Raw genomic sequence first — 13,808 nt, 5'->3', positions numbered from 1 at the left:
ATTAATTAAATGCATAATGAATTACAGCTAATGAACACACACACACACACACACACACACACAAATAGCCCCTTGCCCAGATCCCGTGTCTCAGTTCTAAAATAAGATGTTCTGTGTTGCATTAGGTGGAAACAGCCACAGATTCTGACACAGAGAGCCGAGGCTTGCGGGAATACCACTCTGTTGGCATCCAAGTGGAAGACGAGAAGCGGTAACTCAGCCCCTTCAAAATAGACAATGTTCCCAAGCAGGAGCGATCCGTTAGAACCTGATTGCAAATATCTAGATCATGCTGACCATCAATAATTCATGTCTTGTGGAAACAGGGTCATATATTTATACTTTTCAACTTATCGTACAATTATGAATTAACATCCACCTGCGTCTTGTTTTTGCAAGAAGCAGGGGAATAATTATTTCCAACATAATTTACCACTTATGAAAGCAGAGTTGCTGACAGCCCTGAAAGCCAAAGTTCTTCATCCAAAGGAGGAACAGATGGGCTTGAGGGTGAATCAGATGAGTCTCCTTACCTGATGATGTTAAAAGTGAATGAAAGAGAAGAAAGAAAGTGAAAACCTTAGCTACAGCATGATTTCAAACCAAAACATACAGGGGTGCCTATTACAGTAATGTTACCTTTGTCACAAGGACAGGGTGATTATTTTATATTTAAAAGATATATCTTGTAAATTTCATAAATAACTAATTTTAATGAGAGCACCGTTACATCTGCAACTTCAGTTAGCGTCTAGTTGGCAAAGCCCCGGGTGACATAGCTCATCGTGGAGGGTTTTAGGACCCAGCCAATAAAGATTTTGATTGCAGAGAAATTCAGACCAGAAACTAATGGCTTCCCAGGTTCCCTGTAGACCACTTAGGATGCAGACGGCTTCTGCATGGGGACCTGGGCTTGGTGGCCTCCGTTGCCATCACCAGCTTCTTCTCCCCTTCCTTGCCTCCAGCAAAGACACTAAGTGGCAGACTCATTAACCAGCTGCACACACAGCTGTTGCCAGATGAGGGTTCAGTTGGTGAGAAGCCAAAATGTATACTTCAGGTTCATTTGGATGCCCCCGCCCCCACCCCACACATACAGTTCTCACCCAGCGATATCCGGACTCCAATTATAAGCCTTTTCCTGCCCATCACTTCAGTAACTGTGTGGGAACGGGTGGCCTTCCAATACACGGGATGGAAATGTTTTTAAAACACCTGCTAAAGCTGGAATTTGGATTCCTTATTTTGCACAAGAGACTTAATGGGGATGATATGAAGTTATTCCAATAGGAGAAGAGACTCATGCCCTGAAATGTGTCACTGAAACTCAGTAGGGTACGGAAGCCATTTACATAAAAGGAGCAACACAGCCTTCCTGTTACCTGGATGCAACACAGGGAAGTTTTGTGAACTTGCAGTGTATTTGTAAAGGGCAGTAACTGTGCGAGGCAGGGGTTTCCTGGAGTACGTCACCCCTACGGCCTCCTGCGATGCGCTTGAGGTTAAGTGGGCATTTTTTAGGCCTTGAGACTTAGGTAGATGTCAGAGGTTAATCATTTGCAAAACCCAATGTTCTTTCATGGCTGAAACACCAAAATTGTAGTAAAAAGATGAAAAGTTTCCTCTTTCCCTTGAGTTATTTGTTTGGGGCAGCGCAGGAGTATCGCGTGTGAGCTCGGGGAGGGTTTGCTGCACAAAGTCAGCTCAGAAAGTTCCATTCCTTTTCCGTCTCTCCTCCGCAGACACGGACGTTTCAAGCGTTCAAACAGCGTGACAGCCGCCGTGCAAGCAGACCTGGAGCTGGAGGGCTTCCCCGTGAGCACCGAGGACAAAGGGCTGCAGTTTGGTCCCTCCTTCCAGCGGCACTCGGAGCCCAGCACGCCCACCCAGTACGGGGCAGTAAGAACTGTTCGGACCCAGGGGCTCTTCAGTTACAGAGAAGACTACAGGACCCCCGTGGACACTGCCACCCTGCCCCCTGCAGACCCCTGGCTGGAGCCGTCCATGGAGACAGCGGAAACCGGCAGGATGTCCCCGTGCCGGAGGGATGGCTCGTGGTTTGTGAAGCTGCTGCACACAGAGACGAAGAGGATGGAAGGCTGGTGTAAGGACATGGAGCGAGAGGCAGAGGAGAATGACCTCTCAGAGGAAAGTAAGAGCACAGCCTCCCCTCGGCGTATGACACGGGTCCTGGGTCAGTAGAGCAAACGGGCAAATGGCAGTGTGAGTGGGAGAAGCCACCTCTGATTCTTGGGTTGATTAAAACAAACGTGCTTCCCACCGCATCCCACTCAACTCCCAGAAAACAGATAAGTAAGTGAACAGAAAAGCAACTGCCAAAGCGTCCACAGGGATCCTTTGGGGGTTTATTAGCTCATGAGCCTGACAGGCGCTGACTGTGGCTCGGTGGGTCCTGTACCTCTCCCCACGTACCCATTCTCCTGAATTCTGGCAGTGACTTGACGTGGAGTGTTTCCACGGGTTTCTAGAACCTTTACTGTCCCATGTGTACAAGGAATTGAGTTGGTTTTATTTTTTTAAAGATTGATTGATTTATTGATTCGAGAGAGGGCCTATGTGAGCTGGGGAGGAGCAGAGGGAGAGGGAGAAGCAGACTCCACACTGAGCAGGGAACCCACTAGGGGGCTCAATCCCAGGACCCTGGGATCACAACCTGAGCCCAAACCAAGAGTTGGACTTACCTGACGGACCCACCCAGGTGCCCCTGAGTTGGCTTTATGCCAGGGAGAGGTTGGAGATGAGCAGAGATTGCTCCGGCCCTCCTGGCCCCATGCTGAGCGGGAATCCCTGTGACGCCCCAACCTGGGGCCCACAGGGCAGATCTGCTACAGCGCGTCTGGCTCTGAATGTCTTGACCTAACAGATCTTGCTCCCTTTAAAGTATTTTTTCTTTTTTTCTGTGAATTCCTTTGTATATTTGCTAGGTTGCTATGAATTCTCCATTTCTTTTTTTTTTTTTTTAAGATTTCATCTATTTATTCATGAGAGACCCAGAGAGAGGCAGAGACACAGGTAGAGGGAGAAGCAGGCTCCATGCAGGGAGCCCGATGCGGGACTCGATCCTGGGACCCCGGGGTCATGCCCTGAGCCAAAGGCAGACGCTCAACCGCTGAGCCCCCAAGATGCCCCTAAATTATCCATTTCAAGAGGATAGGTGACATCCTTGGGAATTGTGCCCTGACATTATGTGTCGAGATGGCTGCTGTGATAGAACAACGTGTCAGTCATCCTACAAATGGAAACACAGAGATGAGTTTACATGGGCTTTACATAGCTTACAGAGTAAAAGGCTGCAGGATCCATAAATTAGGAAACTAATTGGTGTGTTGCTCTCTAGCTGTTAGGACTTACAGTGCTAACCTATGAAGAGAGAGATTGCCTTTAAATTACTAATTATCTTTCCCCACATTTCTCTCTTAATCATCAAATTCCACACGTTGTTTACCTGGGTAGATATTAGACCCTGAGTGGTTTGGAGGGGCCATTGCCGTGGCGAAGAATTTGAACCTGCTCCCCAGCGGGCTGTGGCCGATGGGTGTCTCAGACTGTCCACATGCATTTGTCCAAATTTATTATCTGTTTAGGGTACATTTAGTGGGGTGGTGACTCACCGTTCTGATATTTAAAAATCACCCGTTTCCTGCAGCGTTTTCTCACTTGTCAGTATGCTTTTCAGACTGGCAAAATCGTTTTAATGGTCACAGGGATTATAACTTTTATCACAAAGACAAAACACAGAAAAACTAAATTGCCTAAGGTGATGCGAAATCAGGGTTAGGCGGTCAGCCCCGGCTGTGTCCCAGGGTCGGCAGGTGCAGACCTGCGGGGGGTGGGCTGGGGGGCACTCGGGGTGTGCTCCCCTTCCTGTGGCTTCACAGAGAACACGGTCGAGGAGGAGGTAGGAGGAAGGCTCGGAGATGTCAGGTCTCGGCTCCATAAGGCATCGATCAATTTGATCCTGTCATCATTTGAGTTCACACCATTGAGGACACATCCGAGAAGTGCTGGTCTCCCTTTGTGTGCGCAACAGCTGGAGACGCCAGCCGCTGCTGTGTTTGGAAGGTGACACAGAGCAGGATCACAGTTTTCCGTATGTAGGATGTCCTTCATATTTTCCAAGGATATTGTTTTAGAAGAAGAGATCTCTAAGCCAGCGCGTACTGAGCTCAAATCCCGTGCCAAATTTTATGAGTTCTTTGCTCTCGTTCAGTGCTCACCGTGGTGTGGTATGCAGAGAGCACATCGCCATCCTAAAGATAAGGAGACCCAGGCCTAAGGAGGTTAATATCTTGCCCCAGATCCCACAGTGCGGGATGGAGTCGAGAGGCCAGGTCAGGGCCAACTCCTGTCAAAAGCAGTGCTGCCCGAAGTTACTAAATTACTGGAAACCCGCTCCCTGCGTGGCTTCCTTCCCACCTGTGGTCTTGTGGACTACCTTCTTCTGCTGTTTTAGGAATGTTGAGTCCCAGGCTCGGCCGTGTGCTCCACTGACCCCCATAGCTGGGGGGACACCCGTTTAGTTTCCAGAGAGGATCCCGGAGCTGATAAAATGTAGACGTAGGTCATCGTCACTTAGCCACTGGACACTAAGAGGGAGAAGGGGGCAAACTGCTTTTCAGACTAAACACCAAAGATCTAAAGGCTTTGGTGCTGAAGCCTCATCATGCTAGGTGGTGACTGCCTTGTCCCAGGGGCACTCAGAAATGCTCTGGGGATGGTGCGTAAAGGTACCGTGTACAGAACTCACTCTGGTGGCCTGCAGTGACCCAGATCAGCCCCAAGATTCCATCCCCTCAGGAAATACAGTATTTAGATTTCAGTTGCCCTGACGTGAGACGTCTGGAGAGCACGTTCTTCTTCAGCCAGCTATAGCAGAAAGTGACCTCCTGCTGCCTGTCAGTAGCAATTCCCTAAACACCTTTTTTTTAAACTTTGGGGTCTTCTTCTTGGATTCTCGCATTAATGTAAACATTCAACGGATATTTACTGATACGGGCCTTCAGCCTGCCACCGCCGCATAGACCGTAGGCTGGCGGGGAGTGACCAGCAGTGCAGACATGGATTGCAGTGACCGAGAGCAGTGGGACCAGGACAGGACTATTCATAGCAAGCAGAACACATCACGTGTGGTGGGAGACATGCAGAATGGAGCTCTGGAAACTCACAGGTGTGAGACGCTTTCCACGGGGAAGGTAGTAAGAAGGTGGCATGTGCTGGGCCTCCTGGGGAGCTGGACTCAGCTGAGCAGCAGAAGAGTCGAGAGCGGAGGGTGTTGGAAAGAAGCCCACCGACAGGAGCCCCCGTCTCGAGACTTCACTTGGCACAGACGGCGCGTCTACCTGCCTGTGGGAAGGAGCCCCTTTGCTGCGGCACCTCCATGTCTGGGGACGTGCGCTCCTCGGAGGACGGGACAGCCGCGGTGTCTCTCCAAAGCTCTGCCCCTCGCCGTCATCGGAGACCTTCAGCTCCTTGAATGCAGTGATAGTATCAGGTGCATTTATTATCCCCCGATGGTGTCTGGCCTGAAGTGCTCTGCAGTGGAGACATGGGAGGGAAGGGAGGGTGGAAGCATGGACAGTCCTCGTAAGCAAGGATGCTCATGCTCCTGCTCACACCCTCATACAAGCACAGCACCCGAAATCTTCCCAGGCCTCTGGTTGCCCTCACTTAGGGGCTGGGAGTATCCTGTGTCCTCCCGGTTGTGCAGATACCAGCTAATGATATTGTTTGGTGGGTGGCTTTCCCAGTACTATTTAGTAACTAATATGATCACATTGCTGGAGGACTTGGCTGCAGAAAACAGAATGGATCCAATTGATACTTTTTCTGATTTTATTGATTTCTTTCCTGAAGTTGCCTGGATGTCTTGATCTTTTTGTGGTCAGAAATGACATAACATTTATTATATCCTTCTGCATGCTTTGCATTAAAACTAGCACGATATTAATCAAGTTTCAATGTTTTCTTAATAATTTTTAAAAAGTAACATAACCTCTGATTCTTGCACTAACTGTAAGAACAGATATAGGTTTATTGGTGGTGGCACCTTTAAAGACTAAAGATTAAGTTAAATGGCTTGTTAAACTAGAACTCCGAGGTCCGAATATTAAAATTTCCATCACATAAAATAATTTCTTCCCAAAATTATAATTTTATAATCACAGCTTACTGAACCGATTGAATGAAGTTAGACCCATTCAACCTTCTACGGTTAATAAAAACTCTCATGAGCCCCAATAAATACTGGTTTAAGTTAAGTCCTGTTCATGCAGGCTTCCTATTGTTGGGTTATTGAAAGATCCATTCTGGAAGGATTATAAACCATTGCTATACTGACACTTGGGGATTTTTCTATTAGTCATGTTAAACCCGATGGGTAAATGGCATAAAGTGAAACAAAACAAATAGGGCGTTTTTCTGAGATAAAAGCAATGGTCCCAAAGCCACGAAGTTTTCCTTCAGTAGGTCCACAGAGACATGAACCATGTAAGGTACTCGGCAGTGAGGTCTTTGGACAGGTGTTGGCAGATTCTCGTGCCCAAAGGACCTAATAACCTGACCCCACCTGGTCGGATGTGTAGAACCACAGACCCCGAGGCTGCGGGGACCGGGGTCTCTAGTGCTTCCTTCACCTGAGGGCCCCTCTTTACCACTCCCAGCCGTGACTTCTGGAGGGAGCGACACCCAGGTCATAGACTGTGCAGCGGGTGCAGGGAAGAGGCACAGATGGCTCAGGGCAACCTGAACTCAGGGGGACGGGGAGGCAATGGGCTGGAGAGAAGCTGCCCTGTATTTGCAGTTTGCCTGGATGTCCCGCATCAGCAGAGAAGATGACAAACTGTGAAGAAGCAAATATAACGGAGACCGCCCTGAGCAGAGCGGATGCCACGTGCACATGGGGGACCTGCCAAGCGTAGGGCACGGGGGACAGCCGCCACCCCCCACCTTCTGATGGGCAGGTGCCTATGGGCGTGGCCCGCCCGTGCCACGCAACAAACGGCCACGTGAAACGGGAGCAGACACAGAAACACATGCTCGATAAACATGAGAATGGTAACGCCTGAGACCGTGAAGGGGGTCGTCGGTGGAGCAGCGATCTTCCCACGCTTGCTGCACAGAGTCAGCCGCAGAGGAACCAACAGATCAGACAGGAAGTAAATATTCAATGATCATTTCAGACTCTGTGAATTCCACAAAAATCAACTTCGGATTCTGAAAGAATGGTGTAAACATCCTGGCATTTCATAGAGAATTTAGAAAGAATTGGGAATTGTAGAAGGTGCGTGAAAAATAAAAAAGCAAGTGAGTTAATCAAATTTCTTTGTTCGTCAAAGGCAAGCATTGTATCAGGTTCTTTGTAAATTTGCATTCTGGTGAGCATTAGCCCTTATCTGCAGCTCTTGAAAGAAAGTGTCTAAACTATGACATTAGGGAAGTATAGTGGAAAAGAATAAATTGAACTTTCTACTTCAAAATCTTGGCAATTACGGGACGGTGCTTGCATTGGAGCTGCGGACCCCCCTTAGCAAGCTGCTCTTCGACGTTCATTGTCTCTCCCGAGCAATAATCAATTTACACCCTTTATAACGACTCTTCACTACATTAAATCAACACCAGGGTATTGCCCATGATGTGTCAAAGATTAAATCGAAGTACTTTATAAGAATACGGCTGTTGAACTACATTTTAAGAAGAATATGAAAATTAGGGGGCGAAACTTCAAATTGCATAAAACTGATTGAATTCTAATTCCCATTTAGGGAAACATTGTCAGTGCAGAGGAGAACATTTATCCGTCCCTTCTGTGTATTCCTGCAGTGATGGCCCGACCGGACCAACTCCCTTTAAGTCTTCCATCAGTCTCCCAGGTTACAGTGGAAATTCAGCTTTTCGAAACAAAGATAATTCCTCCACTGGGCAGCAGTGAGACCAGAGCTAGAGAAACGTGTTCCATTTGGGGGATCAACATGTGAGTGGAGGATAAAGTGCCTTCCCCGCTCTGAGGAGATGCTCTGGCTGTGCTCCACCGCCATCCTCCCTGCACCTGCCCACCCCATCCCTGCGCCTGCCCCCCCATCCCTGCACCTGCCCCCTCCATCCCTGCACCTTTCCCCTCTCTATCTCTGCACCTGCCCCCTCCATCCCTGCACCTACCCCCTCCATCCCTGCACCTGCCTGCCCCCTCCATCCCTGCACCAGCCCCCTCCATCCCTGCACCTACCCCCATCCCTGCACCTACCCCCATCCCTGCACCTGTCCCCCCATCCCTGCACCTGTCCCCCTCCATCCCTGTACCGTTCCCCCCCCATCCCTGCACCTGCCCTCTCTCTGTTCCAGCACCTGCCCCCTCTCTGTCCTCAGGGCACACTCAGTCCTGAGCCCCAGGCCCTCCCCTCCCCCTGCACAGCCTTCTCCTGGGGTCCTGGCCACCACTCCCTTCTGGGAAATCAGATCCAAGAGGTGGGTTTCAGCGGGGAAAGCCCTTCTTGAAATGGATTTGCAGAACACACCCAGGCCCGGGTATCAAGATGCATGAAGATATTTTTTCAAGCCTGAAAGGATGCCACAATGTCATCCAATGTATATTCACTTTTATTAAAAGTCACATGTGCTAAAGTCCTTTTTAATATTCTAGAAGCAGTGCAGAATTAGATACACGAGAGAATTATTTGCTCCTTAGGAATGACAAGGACTGGATGGCTGCACGGGATAATGGCAGGTGACGGACTGGCTACAGCTTATTTTCAAATGGTTCAGGCAACTAAACAAGCACACGTGGCAAACTGTTAATTGCTGATTCTAAGTGATGTGGACACTTTTCTTTCAGATCTTCTGTATGTGTGAAAATGTTAATAATAAAACCCCAGGGAATAGCAATCTGAGTTCCTGATAGACAAGAAAATAAAAGAAATTAAATTAAGAAGCATTTAAGTCCAATGTCCTGTCCTGCAGACAGTCATTTTGCAAACATGTTGCACATGATGCCAGATGCTCCCCTTTCAGGGAACAGATGCTGTGCTCGCCCCACTGCCCTGTGGAGGCCCCGGTAGGTCACCACGTGGCTTGGGCGTGCCCACGGGTTATTTCAGGGCCTCCGGTCCTGCAGCTTCCTAGCATCTCGTCCCTCGGATCCTGAGGCCGTGGGCCCCGTGGCCTCTGAGGCTCCTCCAGAGCAAGGCCGAGGCAAAGGCTCAGCAGCCTGGGCACAGCGAGTGAGCCTCACGGGTCCTGGGCTTGGAGGCCGCCTGGTAACATCACTCGGGTCTGGGGATCGTGCCGGTCGAGGGGGGGCAGAGCCCAGGCTTCGGCGGCCGAGTGCGCCCCGTGGGCCAGCACGGGCACCCCGGGCACTCCTGAGGGACCAGGACAGGACAGGACGGACCTCCAGACGAGCCACCAGGACACGAGCTCTGGTCCGCCCTCCTCAGATGAACCCGGAGTCCAGACGTGTCCGACACGGGTGGCCCCGTGAGCACAGGAGCGCGATGCTTCTTGCCTCCGCTCCGACGGCGACCGGCAGCCAAGGGCCTCGGTGACCTGCTGGCCCGGCTGCTGTGGCTCTGGGCGGCGGGGGGCATGCCCGGCCGCAGGCGGGGTGAACGGGCTCAGGGCGCAGCGCAGGAGGGGTCCCTGCGGCGCCTGAGAGTCACACGAGCCGGGACCTTCCAAAGCTTCTATTTCCCAAGTCACGATGGCGCCACGGGCAGCCGGGCAGGCACGAGAGCGGGGACAGGTGGCAGGCGTGGAGGCGCCTGGACAGCAGCAGCCCCCGGGCCCCACGCACACGGCTTGGCTTGCAGAGATGCTCATCCCTACGCTTCTGCAGTCCTGTCCGCTGACAAAACCGTATTACTGATTTGTATTGCAAAGTGCTGTTGGGGATCCCTGGGTGGCGCAGCGGTTTGGCGCCTGCCTTTGGCCCAGGGTGAGATCCTGGAGACCTGGAATCGAATCCCACGTTGGGCTCCCGGTGCATGGAGCCTGCTTCTCCCTCTGCCTATGTCTCTGCCTCTCCCTCTCTCTGTGACTATCATAAATAAATAAAAAAATTTTTTTAAAAAGTGCTGTTGGATTAAAGTCCTACAACTTAGAAGTCACGTGGAGACTTGTCGCCCGTGGCAGCGGGCTCCCAGGCGTGGGAGGACGTCGTCCCCGTGGACGTCCGTGCTGGATGGGCTGGCGAGTGGGCCCAAGGCGGTGACCGGTGACCGCCACCGCCGCAGGAGCCGCGGGTGGGAGCGGATGGGTCCCACGCACCTGCGGCCTGTCCCTGCGCAGCCCCTGCCCTCCCAGGAGAGGCGTGCTCACCCTAGCAGGTTACTCACTAGCGTCCAGGGAGGTAGCCAAGATCAATGTGGTTTTCTAGAAATTAGGAGTTAACATCTTCATTCATGGAGCCCGTAAGAAGCAAGCAGTACTTAATGTCTTTTTTATTCCTGCCTGTGCCATATTGTCTGGCTCATCTGAGCAGCATCTCCTGTTTGGGGCACTCACCTCAGTGAGTTCCCCATCTCAGTGCCCCAAAAAAGGAGAAGCCTCCTGCGGTATAGACCATCTTCCAGACTCCACTCGTCTTAACACTGACGAGCAATAGCCCAACAGCTGCTACTACGTGGACAGCTTTGGATTTCCCTCAAGAATCAGACATGAAAAAAAAAAAAAAAAAGAATCAGACATGAGACAGACGGGAACAGACTTCAGTCAGGGGACGTGCCCAGCACAGTAGATTCAAGGTTTTCATCTTCAGGAAAGGGGGAGAGTAACTCATGCTTTTTGCACTTTACTCCTTTCATGTGATGCTCTTGCTTTTCGTTTTCCATGGACCCAGTTTTAAACCTGTTTTTTGTTTTGTTTTGTCTGCAGTTCTTGGTAAAATCAGGAGTGCTGTGGGGAGCGCGCAGCTTCTGATGTCCCAGAAGTTCCAGCAGTTTTACTGGCTGTGCCAACAGAACATGGTGAGCAAATCCTCGGGGGGACCTCGGTTCCCTTGTGTCCACTCTCTCCGCTCGGGTCTGAGAACATTACCTGGGATTTTGCAGACCAGGGACGAGGGCAAGGTGCTGCCCGGGTTGGGCTTCAGGGTGGTGAAGAGGCCACGGCGAGGCAGTGCTGGGGGAGAGGGAGCAGGTGGCACGGGAGATGGCCCCCCAAGCCCTGGGGCACCTCCGGCTGCGTGTCCACCTGCCTGGGAGCCTCCGGAGGGAGGCAGGACAGGAAGAGCCGTGGGGCAGATGTCACCGACGGAGACCGCGACATGACATGGCCCAAAGCAGCACATTCACAATGGCAAAGAGAGTCAGAAGGGATCGTGGAACAATTAGGGCTTCATATTTCATTGCCAGGAGTGAAATGCATATACCAGGAATAGGTAACACAGTTGGCGTTAAACTTGGCTCTGATCGTCCTGAACGTCAAAGAAAAAGAAAAACCACGTGTATGTTTAGATACACTTACGTAAAAAAAAAAAAGATACGCTTACGTATATGTACTTGCTGCGTCTTCATGAAAGAGACCCCCCACACACACACACACACGTACACACATGTTTCTTTAAAGAAAATATCAATTTAATGTCATTTGTAGAAATAACTGAGCAGTGTTCACATTCCTATCTAGGCTATTTCGTAGGTAGATTGATTTCTTTCAGAGCAAACATTTCATTAAAATACAAGTAGGTCTGTGCATCGTGGTAGTGATGGCGCTTGGTGATTTCACTTTGTCTTGTTTTGCTGTTTTAATTTGCAAGGAGACGTGAATTTACAGAATGTTCTTACACATCAAAGGGAGCAAAGCCCATGAGAGCTGCCAATTCATCCCTTTTAATTAGGATTGTCTCTAATATTTTCCAGTTAACCCCATTGAATTTCATCACAAAGTGTATAAAGTGACCCCTGTGTCTGCTGTGACATGAAGTCATAAGCAACATTTAGGAAAGGGGAACAGGAAGGTTTGGCGTCCCTTGGAAGGAACATGCGGCTGCGGAGCGCCCGCTCACCGTGTTCAGCGAGCACGTCCCTGCCGCCTCCTCTGTGTCTGTTCGATCACTGCCTTTGAGGGAATGGATTTAGGCCTTTACGTAGCTCTGTACCGAGCTACACTGAGTCGGGTAAGCACAGGTAGTTACTGTCTTCAGGAACTCATTACCTAAAGCACCCGACATGCAGTAAAGACATGTAAAACATTCTGCAAGCTTATAAAATGTCCCTGTCCCCTGTGCCAGAAGCAGCTAATAGTAGATTTTAAATCACCCCTCCTAATATTTTTGATGCTTCTTACACATGTCAGATTGCATTTTATGCTAATCTTTAAAAAATCCTTTTTGAGTTTTGAAATACGTGTTGTGGCTGCTTCATTTTCTCTTGGCTTCTACCGAGGATTTGACCAAAAAACAAATAAACAAGCAAAAAAAAAAAAAAAAAAAAAAAACCAAGTCTGCAGCATTTGTTGCTAGAGAGGGTGGGTGTCTGAGGTAGGCCAGGCCGACAGAGGTGCTGGAGCATAGGCGGGTGGCTTTGTCCAAGGTCCCAAGCAGCATTACTAGCTGCCAGAGGAGATTTAGGGGACCAGCTAGTTTTCAATCAAAGGAAGGACCCCAGAAAATAAGCCAGAGCCCCTCCCCGATGTTTAGAATGGATTGAACGAAGCAGAGATTCTTCAAGGCAAGGATGTAGGGGTGATTCATCGCATTATGAGGATGCAGACAAGGCTAAGAAGACCTGCCCTCGAGCCGTAGGCATCCAGGGGCTCCCTGACCAGCCTTGCAGCATCCCCCCCAGAGTCCCCTTCAGACCTCCGTGACCCTGTGCGTGCCCTGGGCCAGGCTTCCCAACCCTTCTGAGGACAATGGCCCAGAACATGGGAGCCCCAGAATCCGTGTCACGGGGACCTCTGATGGCGGGAAGCGAGCCGCGTGAACTCTCGGTGACGTGACTCTCATGGGGAAAGAGCACCGTGTTGCTTTGCTGGAGGAGGAGGAAGGCGAGCACACTGCTGACATCTAGAAACAGGCTGATGAACATTTCATGACCCCCGAATGTCCAGTGGACACAGAGGCAAGCAGCTCCCCCAGAAGAGAGTAGAGGGCGTGCACGGAGGCAGATCCTGGCTGTGCCCAGCCACCCCAGGCAGGTGAAGGCTCCTGTCCGTGGAGGCTGCAGCTCACCAGGAAAGCTTCTTTAGCTCTTCTCTTTGAAGACATGACCAGAGCCCGGCACCCTGACCCCGGAGATCGCAGGGCGCCCCCCGCTGCTTCCTTCAGCCACGTTCAGGCGTCTCCCCACCAAACCCACGGCAAGAAAGAAGGTTCGTTGTGTCTGGGACGTCTTCCAGGAGACAGGAACACAACAAGCCCTTAGAGACTCCATGGGAGAAGCCTCCTGGAGCCCACCGCCTCCCCGAAGGCCGCGGGGTGCGTCCTGGGTCTTGCTCTGTCCCGGCCAGACCGTGGCCCCGCGGCAACAGGTTTGTCCTGGTTTTCTTCACGAGCCGGGGCTGAGCTCAGGCTCACAGGAGGGGAAGAGCCCGCACCCGGTGGACCGTGCTGCCTGCAGGGTAGGGCGGCCTGGCCCAGCGAGCACCTGTTCCCGGAAGCCCAGCTGGACCCGCAAGCCCACTGCCAGTCACCCTGTGGACGCCGACGCCCCCCCGGGCTTCCACGGACGAGCCAGCTGGACGCGGCATCGGGAGCAGCAGCTCTCCTCCCTCCCGCCCTCACCTGCACAGGCTGCCTGCCGGTCCACACAGCAGGATTGGGACAAATGCCATCAGTCTGATGTGCTATGGACTGA

The 13,808-nt window shown here is 51.2% G+C and overlaps 1 protein-coding gene across 15 annotated transcripts in view; it reads left to right on the top strand.

Moving 5' to 3' along the window:
* The window catches only part of DLGAP2 (DLG associated protein 2), a 697,194-nt gene that overhangs the window by 671,785 nt on the left and 11,601 nt on the right, over window positions 1-13,808 (top strand). For all 15 annotated transcript variants that reach the window (XM_077884865.1, XM_077884877.1, XM_077884866.1 and 12 more), the window contains 3 exons: window positions 126-211; window positions 1,743-2,152; window positions 10,885-10,976. In XM_077884865.1, the coding sequence (XP_077740991.1) occupies window positions 126-211; window positions 1,743-2,152; window positions 10,885-10,976 (588 nt within the window). The remainder of the gene's footprint in view (window positions 1-125; window positions 212-1,742; window positions 2,153-10,884; window positions 10,977-13,808) is intronic.

The sequence above is a fragment of the Canis aureus genome, chromosome 36 (genome assembly GCF_053574225.1).
Source record: "Canis aureus isolate CA01 chromosome 36, VMU_Caureus_v.1.0, whole genome shotgun sequence".
In the NCBI taxonomy this organism is placed as follows: Eukaryota; Metazoa; Chordata; class Mammalia; order Carnivora; family Canidae; genus Canis; species Canis aureus.
This window is presented reverse-complemented; position numbering and strand designations above follow the sequence as displayed.